Source organism: Staurois parvus, unplaced genomic scaffold (assembly GCF_062004578.1).
Source record: "Staurois parvus isolate SC_StPar_1 unplaced genomic scaffold, SC_StPar_1.0 ptg000719l, whole genome shotgun sequence".
NCBI lineage: Eukaryota > Metazoa > Chordata > Amphibia > Anura > Ranidae > Staurois > Staurois parvus.
In genome coordinates, this window is record NW_028318515.1 from 12,104,894 (window position 1) to 12,124,147 (window position 19,254).

Sequence of the window (19,254 nt, forward strand, 5' to 3'; positions counted from 1 at the left end):
TTCCTTTGATTAATATTATGTCACAAGATTACGAAAAACAGAAATACTGACCCTTTCCCATTCTGTCCAAACCAAGAAAGTAAAGTTTGCCTGTAGTTCAACTGTACCTGAGGACACTGTTGAAAAAAAGAGTATGAAAAGTAATGAAATGTATAAGATGAGCAGTGTTCTGACCGCCCCACACAATGTAATTAAATGGGAACACAGGTGCATGACTTTGGCTTCTACATGTCAATAAAATATAGACATTGTCGCAAAGGGGGTCAGCACTTTGGAAATAAACATCATTTATTTCAGGTACTTATATAGCGCTGTCAATTTACACAGCCCTTTACATATATATTGTACATTTACATCAGTCCCTAACCCTCAAGGGGTGTACAATCTAAGGTCCCTAACTCATATTCATACATACACATACTAGGGCCAATTTGGACAGGAATCAATTCACATACCAGCATGTCTTTGGAGTATGGGAGGAAACCCACGAAAGCACAGGGAGAACATGCAAACTCCATGCAGGAGGTGCTATGGTTGGGAATTGAAGCCATGACCCATTTACTGCAAGGCAGACATGCTAACCATTAAGCCACTGTGCCGCCCAAGTTAAATCATATGTAGTTTATTGTTTTAGATGACTAAAATGAAGCCCAACAAAGATGCTAGTGCATTCCAGTCATACAATCCTTCATTATAGTTACCTTCCGCATTGACATCTGTGTTGGGTTGGATTTTATCCATTTATGTCAATAAACTAACTATGATGATTATTACAAAAGTGCGAACTCATTTGCAACAGTGTAATGAAGAAACTGTTTGCTAAAAGAGCACACTAAACACAAGTTTGAAAACACAGGAACAACTATATCCTTGTTTTTGGCTTTTCCTGTATGTACTATCTATAGTCTTTATTGACATACTAGACATTACTCAAATATTTTAGTTGCAGGTTTTCTCATTTAAAATTGGTACCATTATGTCTGTTTCCACAAGAAAATTGTGCTTGTCTCTTTCTGTGATTTCTGGTATCTTGGAGTGTTTTTAAGATCAACTCACCTTGACAGTCCCAACCTTGGCATCTAAATGGTTAATATTCTCTTTACATTTGGAATGACATATGAGTTGCAATAACTGAGCAATCTGCCTCCGTCTTTGTTTATTTCCCCCGAGCTACAGTCAGAACAGTTTGATTTGGCTGAACAAGCAGACCCCGTGTGACTGCCAGAATCTAAAACATCCCCATACTCCAACTATACCATCAAGCCGCCAGATCGGTTTAGGAATCCATAACTAGCATGTGATTTACAGACTCCTTTAAGTACTGTATGGGATCTCTCGGCCATTTCATAGTAACCTGAGTGTTTTCTGACCTTAAGGAATGGAAGGCAACACTTGTAACATGAAGGTGATGTCATCTCTAACAGCACATAAGATGTTCTTTTTCTGAAAAAGCAAGTTTTATCTGATTGCTATATTTTAATAAGCTTGTGAACACCATGCTAATCGACATATTAAATAAATATAAAATATATGCCTAAGTTGAGAGAGACATAACACAGAGAAAGCAAACTTTTGCTGCATTGAAGTAATGGAACCCATTCCAACTGTGCTGTTCATAAAAGGGAAGTTAAATACAAATTGCTATTTGGTCAATGTAAAAGAGTTTGAAATGGCATTAACAAATGATTATTTCAATTATTAGTGTTTTTTACCATAACAGAGTAATGATAGCATGGCATACAGCCCTATTTTCTAGCATTCAAAAGATGCTTTAGGTGGTATAAGGGAAAAGTGTCATGTAAATGAGATAAAGTTGAGATCACTTAAGTTGTGTTTTATATACTGTAAGTTTGACACGTTTTTACCGTGTTTTTAAATTGACTTGTACAATGAAATATAATCAAGGCAACATGAAGCATGACAAAATGGCAATAAATGCTAGTGTACTGGTCCCAAGCAGATATCACATACATACATACTGCACTCTGCTTTATGCAACCTGATGAAAAATGCAAATGCAACTATGCAAATCCTTCAAAGCAAAAGTAAGAAGCAAAACCTAATTGTCAATGCCAACTTTAGCCATTTATTTTTCCTAACACAGAGTACGACTGCGCACAGAATTATATACTATGCCATATATCTGTTTTCCTGGACAAGCGTGCGTCATTTTACATTAATAATTGTGAAGTTGATTTGTAGTTTTTTTACACCAGTAGCTTTTTAGCTACATAGTCTATCCTATGCTCTCACTCACATGTTCAGTCTCTGCCTCTCTACTGGCACCTTCCCATCCACCCTAAAGCATGCACAGGTCACTCCCATACTTAAAAAGCCCTCACTGGACCCCACCAACCTGAACAAATTAAGTCCCTTTCCTTGCTCCCATTCACTTTTAAACTTCTAGAATGCTTAGTCTTCAACCATCTTAGCTCATACCTCACTGAAAAGAGTCTTCTTGATCCCTTACAGCCTGTCTTTCGCTCACAGCACTATACAGAAACAACCCCACTAAAACGATTTACTAACTGCTAAAACCAATGGCCACTATGCCATACTACTAGACTTTTCTGAAGCCTTTGATACTGTTGACCACCTGCTCCTTCTCAATAAACTCCACTGCCTTTGTCTCAGAGATTCATCTCTACCCTGGTTCTCCTCCTACTTGTCACAGCGTTCCTTCTGTGTTACCTATAACTCCCTCTCCTCCTCTCCACTTCCTCATTCTGTAGGCGTCCTCCAAGGCTCTGTTCTTGGACCCCTTCTCTTCTCTAACTACACCTCCTCTCTTGGTCACCTGATATCCTCCCATGGCTTCAAATACCACCTCTATGCCGATGAAACACAAACCTATCTCCTCACCTCACTCCTTCAGTCTCCTCTTGCATTACTAACTGACATGGATGTTGCACCACTTCCTTAAAATAAATCCCTCTAAAACTGAGCTGATTATATTCCCTCCCCCTCGTGCACTCCTACATGACTTTTCCATCAGGATCAATAGTATAACTATCAGTCCCTCCCCTCAAGCCAGGGAACTAGTTGTAATTCTAGTGTCAGCACCTGTGGTAGTGAGCTCTTAATCCACAGCTTGGGGTTCCCCAGGGCGCGGAGTCTAAGCCCCAGCCTGCTTGTTCACCAGAGCCCCTGATGGTGGGGATGGACTTGCAGCAGGGTGGGACCAGGTTGCGGCCCCCAAGTACACCCAGCTGAGGTAGAAGAGACCGCTAGCAGGAGTAGAGTACGATGGGAGTAGACTCAGGAGATCCAGTAGGCTAGCCGAGGTCAGGACAGGCGGAAGACAGGCAATGTCAGGAACGAAGCCGAGGTCGGTACACGGATAGACAATATAGGAGGAATGTAAGGGACAAGCCGGGGTCAGTACACAGATATACTTCAACGGCTTCTCAGAGAACCACAGGGGAGCTCAGACAACAAACGTTGCTCAGGCAAAGTGAGACAGACTGAGCATGTCTTAAATAGACAGGCCAGCTAGGAGGCGGGCCAGGAAGTGATGAAAGGGAAGCACATAAAACCCAGGGAATAGCAGATGACGCCCATAGGTGAGCACAGAGAAACACCCATGTGAAGGAACAGCAAGGAGGTAAGACAAACAAACAAGAGGCTGCAGGCTAACATGTGACATCTAGACTCTGACCTTTCCTTTTGGCCCCAAATCCAATCGCTGTCAAAAGCTTGTAGACTTCACCTCGGTAACACTTCTAAAATTTAACCCCTTCTAAGCAATGAAACCACCAAGCTACTCATTCACTTCCTTGTTATAGCTTGCCTTGACTATTGCAATTCCCTTCTCATAGGCCTACCTCTTCGTAGGATATCTCCTCTCCAGTCTATCATGAATCCTGTTGACAGGATCATCTACCTTACCAACCAGTCAGTGTCTGCCACCCCTCTCTGCCAATCCCTTCACTGGCTTCTGATTGCCCAGTGAATTAAATTAAAAATACTAACAACAACATAAAAAGCCATCCACAACTCTCCCCCAAGCTACATCACCAATCTTGTCTCCAAGTATCACCCAAACCGTCCTCTTTGCTCCTCTCATGATCTTCTGCTCTCAAGCTCCATTTTCTCTTCCTCTCATTCTCATCACCAGAACTTTCCCAGAGCCTCTCCCATTCTCTGGAACTTTCTACCTTCAATCTCTCTGGCTTTCCCCTATTCTGGCTACCTTTAGGCGATCCCTGAAAACTCATCTCTTCAGGGAACCCTATAACACCTCAGAATAGACATTTTAGCACTTCCATCAGCTCATTCCAACAGTTATAACCTTTTGTACCACTTGCCCCACCCTATTAGATTTTAAGCTCTTATGAGTAGGGCCCTCTTAATCCTCTTGTTTTTATTGTATTGTAGCTGTACTGTCTCCCTTTATATTGTAAAGTGCTGCGCAAACTGTTGACGCTATATAAGAACGGAATAATAATAATAATACCAATAATAAAAATAAGATACAGTATTTATGCAGATTATTATAAATCTTTCCTAAGTCTGCTTGTGCAATTATAGTACTTTATAGTATATATGAAGCCAAAGCTTTTTTTTTTTTTGCTTTATATAGAATAGGAATTTAAGTTCCAGGTTACAATTTTATTGCCAGTGTCTCTCTGATGAGATTTTCATTGACTTCCTGCCCTGAAAATGCAACAGGAAATGAGATGAGATTTCTCCAAAGTGAAAGGAATTCCTCTCTTAGAGAGGTGTCACAGGAACTGGTGTCCCAAAATGGAGGATTTTCCTTAGTTCTTGCTCTGCTGATAACTCTAAATTTTTGGATTTCCAATCACTTTCCGGCCTAGTGACAGTGGTGACCAGGACATACACTTTAAGGCAGAATAAGCAAATTCTTTCTCAATCCAAACTATGTCAGAGAGTAGCAAACCCCAGACCCATATAGACTCACCTTCACTACACTACCTCTGTTGTTCCTAGGCTACTTTGGAGCAGCTGCAAAATACAGGATGTTTTGGGGTATGGGGAGAATGTGACCTCTTCCCATTATGCACCACTCAGGCCTGAGTGCCCAATCTCCAAACAGTCACATGATCAACCCTGTGTTATCTTCAATATGGAGTTTACACAAGGTATACAAATATATCATCCAACTCAGCGCTACTGACATACAGTACCCCAAAAATATTAATACAATGTGCAAAATCGCTGCAGCCTTCAATTCAATATACCCAAAATATATAACACAGTACAACAATAAAAAAGACACTGCAAACATAGAATCAAATATCAATAACAAGTTAGCACCACTAAGAACCAAAGTGTACAGGTGCATGACAAATAAAGATTAGTCTATCCTGCCATAGCTCTAAATAAACGCGAACGTTCAGTCTTTCCACTATTAATAACTGCTCCAGTGCTCAAATATAGATTAGTTTACTTTCAGCTGTCGGCTGAATGGTAATGCGTCATCCATTGGTTGCACTACCAACAGTGTCCTAACAGGGGCTAAATATGCACTGAGGATGGAGTGTCTGTAATATGGATACTTCAACCTCAGTGCTGCCCCCTCCATGCAATAGATTCATCTTCCTGTTCCTGACAGGTAGATGAATCTGTTTGCCCTGAATGGGTAATCGGTTGTTGAATGAATCATGTTATTACAACAATTTCCTTATAATGAGTTGGGTCACTTTATTATTATTCCTCTATTTAGTGCTTAGTACACTAATCATGTGGCCAAGAACATAAAATGTATGGTCTCTCTGCATTAGACTACTCATACTTATATATACTCACTCCAGGGCTAATAAAGACAGTTAAAGTAAATCAATAGTATTTTAAGAATTTCTTTTAGATGTACACATAAATGTGATCTGCTTATTTCAGGAACAAAGCAGCAGTTATTTTTCAACACTATCAGATATTGCCCAAAGAAGAGGTCAGCATGCGTTGAAAACTTGCACTACAATTTGTTTAGTTAGACAATAAATGGCTTTATCCTAAATCCAAACTTCTACTTTTCAGCATTGAACTATTATTAACTTTTTATTTCAAACAAAAAGAATAGGGCACTCTATGGGTAGTAATAGTCAATAAATCTTTTATTTTCAAAGAAATATTTAGAACAAATCCAACAAGAAAAACTGAATAAAATAAATAGAGTGCAGTTCACATTCAATAACATCTTCAAACATATTCACTCAAATAAAATTACCCAGTATGTATTCAAGAACCTTTTCCTTTATAGAAAATAAAACATTCAAAACACTAGCATATATTTGAAAACTAAAAACACTGCAGGTTTTATGATTCTCAGAAATAAATGTATGCCCTGTCCAAACAAGGCATGTTCCTACATTCGGCCCAACTGCTGGTACACCGTTAAGACCGCTTATTACCCTAAAATATGTAAACAATATTTTTAGATAAATTGAAAGTGACCACGGCATATTATCAGGGTCGCCAATAAGGAGGTACCACAGGTCCTCCTATAAGGGACCGCAGGCCATATCAGTTCAACAGGGGGGCCTGGGAAGCAGGGGGAGGAGGATGTAGAAAGAGAGTGGGATCTTTGCAGCAGGTGGGGGGATTTGCTGGACCTAATCCCTCTGCAGCAACTGCAAGCTGGTGGGAGGAACTGTTCCTGCAGGCACACAGAGGTATCTTCAGGATGGCAAGTGGGGGTGGTAGCCAGTTAATATATCATATTTCTTTCCTAAATAAACACAGTGAATGATTGGTACCAATCACTCACTGTGTTCATTTATAACTGAAGCATAGTAAACTGTATCTACTATGCTTCAATTTTTGAATGAACAGGAGCCTCTGTATAGAGCGCTTCCTGTTCATTCATCTGCAGTGTAGCTGAGGCTGCAGAGAAGGTTTTGGGGATCTCTGTTCTCAATTCCTTTCTCTGTCCCAAAACTGAGACTGTCTGTTTTAGATCCCTGATATCTCACCAAAGATCCTCAACAGGACTGAGAAAAAAAATGTAAAACAATATAAAATGTTAAATAAAATTATACCAATTTTTAAAAAAATAAAAACATTAAGGGCTCATTCACACATGTTCTACTACAGTGTGAATGAGCACTTTTTTGTGCAGCTGGAGCCGCTTGTTACTCTAGAGGGATGCAGTGGCTGTACGAACACAGCCACAGGTCCTAATTTGACAGGTGTGTTTGGTGCCATACACATGCACCCATACGCCTGTCAATTTAAGACCTGTGACTGTATTCATACATCTGCTGTGTCCCCATAGTGTAACATAGCTTCCTGCACACAGCTCTCCAACCACATAAAAAAACACTAATTCACGCTGTAAAAGCCACGACACCCATGTGTATGATCTCCAAGACCTCATTCTCACACAGAGTGACATTCATTAACTCAGTACAGTTCTATCTTTTAGATTTAGAAGAAATTTGGTTATGTTGCGTTTGTGTCCACTAATAATGATTTCAGTGAATTTTTAGCAAAAATAATATTTTGTTATTTTCCTGGGGGGGGGGGGATGTGTCGGGTAGGCTGTATTGGGCCCCATGATTCCTAACAGCATCACTGCATCTTATGATATCTGTTTTGGTGAATCCTCAATATTGTTGCATTCTGTGGAGCTTCCAGTCCATCAGTATGTAGTATGCACTATGACTGGCTGTCAGCTGAATGCACATCAAGACCTCATTCTGCTACTAATTTCTAGTCCTAATTAGGGAGCAGAAGCCAGCAGAGGTTTGTCTCTTCAACCACCAGCTCTCTTAGGCTTCAAATGATCCTGCATTAAGGTTAACAACTAGTACGGCAAAATAAACATTAAAATTGTACCTATGGTTACAATATGGAAATGAACATATGATTTAACATTTTATTCCAAATATTTTTAGTCTACTCCTAAAAATCTTTGTGAAGGCTCCCCACCAGCAGAATATACAGTAATTGCCCAGCAGGAGTGAATCAGGGAATTGCTTCTTTTTTTTTTCCAGTAAATCCTCTTGTTGAACGAAAAAGAAAATATCCATACAGTGTATGGCCTGGTTAAGGTATTCTGTGTTAATCTGGACATTTACCAAAATTAGAGTAGGTATTATCTCAATTTGGCTGAAAAAGTGGAAATATACTTTAGGAAACAAGGCACACTTGAGAAGTCAGTTACTTCAATGACACTTGTAAACTGCTTCCTGTCAGTAAAGCCTAACCCTTTTTACAACGGTTTTTACCACTCACATGTCTCAAGGGAAAATAGTGTTTTTATATATATTTATATTTTTTGCTCTTCCTTGTATTTTTTGCTCTTCCTTGTAACTCTTTGTATACATGTATGGGTTGCAGAACCATTTTCAGAAATATTGTATACAAAGCCTGTAGAAGAAATCTAAATGTCCCCTAAAGTTTGTATCTTCAATAACTTAAGTTAGCCATTAAGGGTATTCCTTAACCACTTGCCTACAGGGCACTTATACCCCCTTCCTGCCCAGGCCAATTTTCAGCTTTCAGTGCTGTCACACTTTGAATGACAATTACATGGTTATGCAACACTGCACCCGCATGAAATATTTATAATTTTTTTGAGACAGAGCTTTCTTTAGGTGGTATTTAATCACCTCTGGGTTTTTTATTTTTTTTGCTAAACAAACCAAAAACAACTGAAAATTTTGAAAAAAAATATTTTTTCTTAGTTTCTGTTATAAAATTTTGTAAACAAGTGATTTTTTTCTCCTTCATTGATGTGTGCTAATGAGGCTGCACTGATGGGCACTGATAGGCGGCACTAATGGGCATTGATAGGCGGCACTGATGGGCACTGAAAGGCAGCACTCCTATATGGCACTGATAGGCGACACTGACTGGCACTGATAGGCAGCACTGATAGGCGGCAGTTTTAGGCATCACTGATAGGCGGCACTGACTGGCACTGATAGGTGGCACTCACTGGAACTGATAGGCTGCACTGACTGGCAGCACTGATAGGTGGCATTGACTGGCACTGATTGCTGGCAATGACTGGCACTGCTAGGTGGCACTGAAAGGCAGCTCAAATGGGCACTGATATGTGGCATTGATGTGCACTGGTATGCACTGATATGTGGCATTGATGTGGCATTGATGGGCACTGATAGGTGACGTTGATGGACACTGACAGGTGGCACTGCTGGGGCTACACTGATCATTAGGGCACTGATCATCAGTGCCCTGATGATCTGTGTACATATTTCCTCTGAGTAATGCCGATTACCGGCTCTCCTCTCCTCACGAGCTGTCAGCGTGACAGCTCATGAGGAAAGGAATGCCGATAACCGGCATTTCCTTATTTACCTGCGATCACCTGTGATGGGACACAGCTGATCACATGATAGAGCTGATGTCTTCGGCTCTTTCCTTTGATCGGTGATCCGCTGTGTCCCAAGGGCACACGGGGGTGCGCATGCGCGATTAGAGTGGGAGGACATCGTATGACGTCCTCCCAGAAGGAGAGAACCGCCTTGTGCCCGTCATTACCTTATATAGCGGGCAGGAGGTGATTAAACTCCAAACATTTTGCATGCAGATGGTTTAAAATATGTGAATATTCATACTGCGCAGGCACATCTCTCTGTGCCTTGATGCTCTGCTCTGATCCAGTGTATTACTGTAAGCTAAGAAGGCATGTTCTGTATGTGCATCTAATTACAGATCACTCTGACAAATCTGCAGTAATGTGTTGTTATCAAAATCATTTGTCATCAATGCACTGCCTGATTACTGCCTAAGCCAGACAATGGGAGCTTCGGCCAATTATTTCACTGTATCACACGGCCACCCGCCCCTGCACTGCCACCGTCCGGCCGTTTATATACAACGGCCAGATGGGAAGTGGTTAAATAGTCCATCTGGCACGAACATGTACTGTGCGCATATTCCTGTGCACTTTGCTGCGCGCATGCCCATGCCTGGTTACCACCTCATTGTATCCTTTGAAAACAAATGTAAAAACAATGTGCAGCCAAAACACCACAACTCCTTGTCATATTCCAACATACCCAGCTTTTCAAAAATAAGACCTATAGCCTTTAGGCATGGTTTGGCAAAAATTGGCCAACAGCAGAACAGTATGTAAACATGAGCAGGTAGAATAGGCTAAAATATGGAAATTCAAACAGGACAGTAGTTTTGCTACACAAGAAATTAAAGTGTATCATCTCAGAGAACATATTTACCAGCAGCAGGGCGGTTTTATGAACAGACTGAACTGCGAAAACACGTGTTTTTTTTATACAAAAAAATACATTAAAAGTGAAAGTACTATCCCTGAGACCGTTCAGAAAAAACTGATCAGCAGTAAGGTGGTAGTCCAGGTAAAACAGTCCAAACTTTTCAGATACAAACACAGTAAGTGTAAGTTCGACAATAAAAATTACAATGTTCTATATCAAATACACTTGTTAAAAAAAAATCATAGACAGGACAGTACTTAAGCTGTTTGTAAAGGCTAAAATGTGTACCAGAGAGCTGCAACCTAGAAGCCATTGTGCTGCAAAGTCCACGACTTCTTATAGAGTGCACTGATGAATACTAGATGTATCCTTAAACTCTGCAACTGGGGCCATGGGCAGATTGCATACTGGTGTCAAATTTTTGGACAGCAAGCACATGCCTGAATGTAGAGATACAAGGTAATGAGAGCAGGGCCATATATTGAGATAGAAGGCACTGAGAATTTTCTTATAATAAAAAGGTTAGAGCTTCAGTTCTTTTTGAATTTGAGGGGCTCACATGATTTCCTGACTGTGGCAGAACCGTTCCGCCTGGGCTTCCTCGTGCGGAGCAGTGCGTCTCAACCAATGGTCCTCATTTCCGGCAAGTCTTCCAGCATTCTCCCAAGGCAGGTATTATAGCTAAAAACACGAGTCAGAACTTCGTGTAGGGTGAAACTGACAATCTTTATTAAACACAGCTCAGTATATACAACTTCACCCCACCCCCACCAGACAGACTGGCACCAGGTTTTCCCCACCCACAACAAACCATACAATACAACAATACCTAGGAACTCTATAGAAGGGAAAGACTACAAGGTCACATTTCCCTAAACAAACAGTGTAGAATGTCTGTGAAACATGTCCAGCTTTACAAAGGGGATAAAAACCAGAACAGAAAGGGCAAAATGGTAACACAAAGGGACAATTCGTCACAAGGCTCCCCCGTTGTGTAACACCCGCCAGACCCGGCGAGACCTTCAAACAGGTCCGCTTGGGGCTGGTCGGTTCAGAGGTTCACTTCTCCAACTCGGCTTGCCGGGACAACCCATCTGCATTGGCGTTTTGCTTCCCCGATCGGTACTGGTTGAGCTTCAGCAGGGGTCTCGGTGCCAAAAAGTGGAGACCAGGACTCCCAGATCATTTCCAAGGAGAACCTCAGCTGGCAAGTTCTGCATTACTCCAATTTCAACGTCCCTGACCCCGGCCCCCCAATCCAGATGAAGCCTTGCGGTAGGAATCCGGTAGACATGGCCTCCCGCTACCCGTAACGCCACAGATCGCCCGGTCTTGGCCCAGTCTGGTACCAGTTGAGGTTGGACTAGGGTGAGTGTGGCTTCAGTGTCTCGTAATCCTTGGGCCTGACGGCCGTTAACATGGGCAACCTGTTGGTGGTGTCGGCGATTGTCCGGGGTGGCAGCCTGGAGAGGGTTAGCCTCATGAAAGACCCCGATGTCCTCATCCTCGGTGGTAAAATTCCTCCATGAAGAGGCGGTGTCACTCGGGTGGTCCTGTAGAGAGTAGGCAGAGGCTCGGCCATAGGGAGTGGTAGGTCGGTTGGAAGTGCCCCGAGGGGGTTGGCTGCTCTGGAGCCTTGGTGGATTCCGTGGGCAATGAATGCGGATGTGCCCTGTTTGGTTGCAGCCATAACAGCGTGGGCCAGACCGCTTTGGGTCAGAAGGTGTGGGTGGTCTGAGGCATTCTCGGGTGACCAGAGTGGGCACCACTGGTTGTGGACGAGGTGCAGGGGGAATGGTGGGCTCTGTTAGCCTCCTGTTGTCCAGGTACTCATCTGCCCAGTGACTAGCGTCGGCTAAGGTTAGGGGGTGTTTGTCCCGGACCCAATGTCTAACATCCCCTGGAAGTCCATTGTAAAACTGCTCCAGTAACAGCAGTTGTAACGGTTCCTCTAGCTTGGTGATCTGACACCCTCGGACCCAGCTGCTGGCAGTGTGTTGTAACTGATGTCCCCATTCAGTGAAGGTGTCCTGGGGTTTCTTCTTGAGTGTCCGGAACTTTAAGCGATACGCCTCTGGGGTGAGAGCGTAGCGGGCCAACAAGTGTTCCTTAACAAAATCATAATCCAAGCAGTAGCTGTCGGGTACAGTCCTGAATGCGTCTGCAGCCCGACCGGTTAGCTTGCTGCTCAAAATGGGGACCCGGTCTTGGGTTGCCACACCATGGATGGTGCACAAACGTTCAAAGTCCTGAAGAAAGCTATCAATGTCCCCATCCACCTCTGAGAAAGTTTTAAAAGCAGCGTAGGGAATTTTCTTTGGTCCGGTTGCAGTCTGGAGAAGGCAGGAGGTAATCCTCTCCCAGACCGAGTCCTCGGTTGATGACCGGGAGTGACTAAGCCGCAGTTGGGTGGCATCGTCCAGGGCCTTGGAAATCTGTTCAGGGGTGGGAGCGCTCCCAAACAGAGACAAACGCCACTCCACCTCTTGTCGTAAATCCGAATGGTATAGGGGTCTCTGTACGGTGCTAAGTGGGCCTGGTGTTTCAGGGGCCGATGAGCTGCTCTGTTCCTCCAACTCCTCCTGTGAAGCAGAGTTCACTTCTGGTGGAGCAGTGTTCGCTTTAAGCGTAGCGGAGTGTGCATCAGGTGAAGTGGGGTGCGCATCCCCTTGGTCCAGGGCCATAATCTCGTCCAACAGTTCCTCTCTGGTCTTGGAGCCAGCGATACCTCCCCGAGCGACAAGCATGCTTTGGAGGGCTGGCTTACGGAGGTCCCGTATGTCCATCTGGCTGAGCAGGGATGTCTCCGTGAAAAAGATGGGGTCCCGGTTGGTGGTTTGGCCTTTTTCCGCAATGAGGAAAGATCCCACCGCTGCCAACCAATTGTGGCGGAACCGTTCCGCCTGGGCTTCCTCGTGCGGAGCAGTGCGTCTCAACCAATGGTCCTCATTTCCGGCAAGTCTTCCAGCATTCTCCCAAGGCAGGTATTATAGCTAAAAACACGAGTCAGAACTTCGTGTAGGGTGAAACTGACAATCTTTATTAAACACAGCTCAGTATATACAACTTCACCCACCCCCACCAGACAGACTGGCACCAGGTTTTCCCCACCCACAACAAACCATACAATACAACAATACCTAGGAACTCTATAGAAGGGGAAGACTACAAGGTCACATTTCCCTAAACAAACAATGTAGAATGTCTGTGAAACATGTCCAGCTTTACAAAGGGGATAAAAACCAGAACAGAAAGGGCAAAATGGTAACACAAAGGGAAAATTCGTCACACTGACAAAGATGAGGAAGAGAAGGAAAAGAAGCAATAGAGCTGGCAAAAGATGGAAATTATGGCAACAGAAGCAACAACAAGAAAAACAGGAAAAAGTGTTTGTTTTTTTTTTCTTAGCTACAAGTACAGGTACAGTATAAAAAATAAATAGAGTATATTGATTTTATCAGTAACATCTGCAGTGGATGTTTGGTAGCACTCTGCGTTCCAGGTCTTATTTGATTGGTCATAAAACCCCAGCTTCACTGAAGGCCCTTTCTGACATGACATGTGCAGCAGAGCAGGCTAGTACCTTGACTGCTGCCATCTGGAGCTGTACTGTGCAGGCACTGTACAATATATGTGGCAATTAGTGCTCAGATAATACACTCTATTTTCTACTTCAAGATAAAACCTGCCTTGCCTCTCTCTTATATAGCAGCTTAACGAAGCTGCCTACATACTATCCAGCCACTGAACAATATTTGTGGCAATTGTCTATCAGGTAATACACTCTAATAGTTAATGCAAGATAAAACTGAGCAAAACCCACAAATTATACTAGTAAACTGTTTTACCATTGGTGAATTGTGTGTGAAGTTGAGGGCTTTATCTTTATTTCTCTATTTTTTGTAAAAGTAAACTTACCTAAAGCTGGGACTAACTTTATCTTTATATTTTGTAAGAGTAAACTTTCCTATAGCTACAGTAGAACTAACTAGAACAGGACCTAGTACAGAACCTTGTGGTACACCATTAGTGACTAGTCTGTTCTGAATTGACCCTATTTGCAGCCACACTTTATCCTTTAACCGACTGCATAACCACTGAACCACCCAAGGGTTAGATCTCAGCTTGTACAACTTTTGTATTATATCATTATGTCAAACTGTATCAAATGCCTTGCTGAAATCAAGATAGGCTATGTCAACACCACCACCTTGGTCCAAAACATTAGTGAAATAGTCAAAGAATTCAATCAGATTAGCCTGACATGATCTGTCCTCAGTAAAGCCATGTGTTTTAAGTGATCAATGATCCTTCTTTTCAGGAGTGAGCCCATTACCTTGACTACAAGTGGTGTTAAACTCACTGGCCTGTAATTGCCAGCTCCTCTCTTGCTGCCCTTCTTGTGGATACATACAATATTAGCTGTCCGCCAGGAATTTCTGGTCCAACAACTATATGTCAAAGTTCTCTTAAAACTCTGAGATGAATACCATCGAGGCCATTGCTTTATTAAGTTTTAACCAAGCCAGTTCCTCTGCTGCCTATGTCTCCAGAAATCCTAAAAATGTACCATCATTACTAGAACCAATATGATTCTCACATTTGTATTGCTTGTACAATTTATTTCTGAAAAGACTGAACAGAAGTAATTATTGAAATGGTTTGCTACTTCCAGGTCTCCTTCAACATAAGTTAAAAGATTATTTTTTTTATGTTGCCCTCAAAGTCGCATTAAAAGGATCTCTCACCGCTGTACAGTATTTAAAAAAATGTTTTGCTTTATAAATATCCTCAAGGCACTGCCCAGCTCTCACCCCTCCATAGATTTTAAAGGAGTTCATTGCTAAGTTTAGGTTTTGTAGAATTCACAGAGGATTTGATGAACCTCTCCTGAATAAAATCTGTTTTGTATAGCAGCCTCTATATCACCTTCACATTTATCCCACTTTTTCTAAATCGGGTAACTATGCTTCTTGAATTGTGTTTCTAGGGAGGGAGAATACCATTTTTTTTCCAAACTAGAGTATGTACAGTATTTAAAACAATGTTTTGCTTTGTAAATATCCTCAATACATGGCCCAGCTCTCATCTCTCCAGAGATTTTAATGGAGTTCAATGCTAACTTTAGATTTTTTGGAATTGCACGCAGGATTTGATGAGCCCCTCATGAATAAAATCTGTGTTGTATAACAGCATCTGTACCACCTTTAAATTTATCCCACATTTCTAAAACAAGTAACTATGCTTCTTGAATGGTGATCCAGGGGAGGGAGAATACCATTTGTTTTCTAAACTACCGGCAGAGCAAATGTTTAATTGTTCATTAAAATCACTTTACTGTATCTACGGAGGAACAGCATCGTCACGTTGGCACGAATTGGCTTATGACTTCAGAGCTCCTCCCTCATTGTTATGGTTAAATACACTTTATTAAAATAACTTACCATGTTTCTATATATCTTGAAGTGATTTTACGTCTTAAGCTGGCCATAGACAATTCGAATCTCGGCCAGTTCAGCAGGGACTGGCAGAGAATTGAACCATGTATGAACAGCCAGTTGTATATGCAATTATTCCTAGTGGCTATTAGAACTGCCAGCAGTAATCACTGTGTTCTCCCAATGGGAATGGCTCCCCCTGCCCCCCCTTCTTCATCGGGAGAACACAATGGCTCTGCATTGAGGGATTTCCCATTAACAGTGACTGTGGTTGCAGGAAAGAAACATGCTATATCTATGGCCGGCTTTAGCAGAGGGGGCTTAGAAAACATTTGTGTTTTTGCTAAATTACATAATACACAGTGTAAAGAGCCAAAATATGGTTGCTCATTTATCCATAAAGAATCCAAAGATCGTCACTTGCTTACATGGTTGTAGAAAATGTACTTCATGACAATCCAGGTATTGTGAAAAATCAGCTTCCCATCAGTGATTACAGAAAAAATCTATGATACCAATGCTTCTTTTTCATGAACAAACCTTTCCTGTCCATTGAATAAATTATAGGGCTACCCAAGTTGTATTAATTTTCCGCTAGTAAAAGACATTTCGACCATGTATGTCTAGTAGCAAGTATTTGTATACATGTATCTTTATAAAAATAAATGATGAATTACCTGTATATAAAAAGTCACTTTAAAAGCCTTTCATAAAACAAATTAATGAACAGTGCAGGATAATACCAGGTCTCTGCTGTGCTTGTATCTTTTTTTCTAGAAGAAATCCTGCACTTAGTAAAGATAGTGCATTTCTATACCTGTAGCTAAAATAAAGCTGGCTATAAATGTCATATGGTGGCTGATCAAGAGAAAAGCAGCCAACCCCCTAAGTAGCCTTTATAATTTTTTGTTTATTCTTTGATTTTTTATTGTTTTAGCACTTCCAGACAATATATTGTAGACCTTTTATGGAGTATGTGTAATTATTCACACCAGTCTCATTGCCAGCTTAAAATCTAATATCTTGACAATGTTATTTAAATTACAGTCATTCTATTTGCCATAAACACATTAAAAGAACTGTCTACCTAAACAATATATATTAGTTTAGATGTAGCCACCGGCCCCTTTTATGTATTAGATAGCCCAGCAGGCAGATCTCTCTTCCATAGTTTCTAAATATGTTCTTATTCTTCTGGGAGCCTTGGTAGTTGTGGATCCTCCTGTAGCATGCATAATATAAAACATAAAGAAAAGCAAACCAGAACTGGGATGGATGTGGGGATCCAGGAATCGTTGTGTGTGTGTGTGTTGGCAAGAGATATAAGGAACTGTCAAGAGGTTTATTTCTCCAGCATCTAAACAAATCTGAAATATCATTGTCAGGTGGACTATCCCTTTAGACTGCCAGCAAAATGGAGTGTCTGGAGGGAAGGTATGGAAACTCTAGGTTACATGCAAACAGTCACAGTCTGCAACAAACCTCTACTTCATCACATTTGGCCCATGGGCACTCTGCCACATACATCCCTTTGAACAGAAGACTCTTTTAAGTATAGCCAAATACACACTTCCCTATCCTTGACTGATAGACACAGCCCACTTTACACTTTGAAAAGATGACTATATCCCACTTGTTTTTATCCATGCATACAGTTCTCTGTTCACTAGGACTAATGGCCATGTTACGTACCCCCAGCTGACGGATACCTCCTGTGACAGTCGCGGCATCAGACCCCATCCCTTCTCACCAAACTCGTGACCGAAGGACTAGCCAATCTAAAACCGTGCTGTCACGGGCATAACAAAGCCACACCCAGCTGCACCCTGCACACCGATGTTTCACTTAATTGGACAACGATCGACGTACCGGCAGCCTGAATGTGATTGTTACTGGTTCAGGTTAATAACGCAATTAACCCTTCACACTGCCACCACCTCCTTTTTATACAGAGAAAGAGGAAACTCAGCAATACACTAGGATGATTGGTTAACCATCAGTATCCCGCTTTCTCCACAGACCGGTTATACAGAGGGTTAAATACTCATAGTAGCGTTCTTCAGCGGCAGAGACTCGTAAGTTACATTCAGGAGCTATAGAAACAGTTCAATACTTTTAGAAAGTAAGATTTATTACCAAAAGGTCGAAAGGGTGCAGTAAAAATATTTATAGAAAGAAGATGTAACCAATATATATATATAAATATACAGAGCACAACAGCACAGCAAACAGATAACAGAAAGACGTTTAGGTAAATAAGTATTTGCCAAATAAATGCCTGGAGTTAAGCAGTTTCAAGTCTGATGAGCTAAAAAAGGGATTTCTGGTCTCGCATTGGGTTTCGTTGTTGCCGAGAGATTCTCCTTTGCTTTCTGTCCGATAGATGTTATATGGAAGACGGTCCTCACTTGTCTGACTACTCACAAAAACTCACAGCTTCTTTTTCCTACACAAAATCTCTTCCCACAATGGACAAGCCAAGCCTTATTTGGCAAAGAATTGTTAGGCAGGGCCTCAGCATCATACGCTGCTTGCATTCCTGAGGGAGGGGGAATGAGGAGATCCATGAAGCCCTCTTCCTACAGGGAGAACCTGTGCCTGGCTTTTATATATACGATACTACACCTCCTCCTCTCAGGTGATTGCATATTAGTTTAAGAGAAATACCACAATGCAGAAATTTGGAGCAAAATGGAGAACCGTGCCTCTCCCTGTGGGCATGATTGTGACACCTCCCTCTTGTTAAATCCCCTCCCTTGACGTCACATGAAAGATTGATGCCCACACATTTGTCCTGGTCTAAGGGTCAGATCTAACACCCCCAACCCACCTTCCCTATCACAATACTGCCAATTTTAAACCCTGTTCCCAAGACTGAAGGACACTTACACTTACCTAAAGCTTATGACCACCAAAACAACCATCTCAAACTTAAAGACAGTCAGCAGACATAGCTCAATTCACCTATGTCACGAGAACCGAGAGCGCAGGGAGAGAACACACAGAGACAGATTGCACGGAACCCGACGTGTGGGCGTTTATTGGGGTACAGACAATAGATCCGTTAGTCTACAGATCCACACCAGACACAACAACACAGTAAAGTTCTTTGGAAGGCAATATGGAACAACAGGGGGCTGGTAGTCCACAGGGTTCAGTAAAATAGGGGCGTGGTGGTTTTGTGGGACTTCGGGTTCCTGGGGAGAATTGGGCTCAGTCTTTTGGGCAGCACGGGGTTAGTCCACTTACTGGATGCGGGGAGCCAGACACGGAGGGTTGCAGTCCACACAGGCAACACAGCAGAGGGCAGTTCAGGCAGGCAATGGGTAAGTCCGGGCACACAGCAGAGGGCAGTTCAGGCAGGCAATGGGTAAGTCCAGGGACACAGCAGAGGAAAGTTCAGGCAGGCAATGGGTAAGATCAGGCACACAGCAGAGGGCAGTTCAGGCAGGCAATGGGTAAGTCCGGGCACACAGCAGAGGGCAGGCTGGCAGGCAATGGGTAAGTCTGGGCACACAGCAGAGGGCAGTCCACAGGGTAGCAATCCAGGGACTCACCAGCAGCAGAGAGTTAACCCCACACAGGGGAGAGATCCATCAGCAGACTGGCAGTCAGGTCAGCCAGGGAGAGGAGAGCCGGGGGATGGTAGT

The 19,254-nt window shown here is 42.4% G+C and overlaps 2 protein-coding genes across 3 annotated transcripts in view; one reads left to right on the forward strand and one right to left on the reverse strand.

Annotated features, from left to right (window-relative positions):
* ADGRD1 (adhesion G protein-coupled receptor D1) overlaps positions 1-19,254 on the forward strand; it is an 827,296-nt gene that overhangs the window by 487,702 nt on the left and 320,340 nt on the right. The window lies entirely within an intron of this gene.
* LOC149445565 (uncharacterized) lies at positions 11,303-12,952 on the reverse strand. Its single transcript, XM_089653646.1, has one exon. The coding sequence runs from the start codon at positions 12,950-12,952 to the stop codon at positions 11,303-11,305; it is 1,650 nt and encodes a 549-aa protein (XP_089509772.1).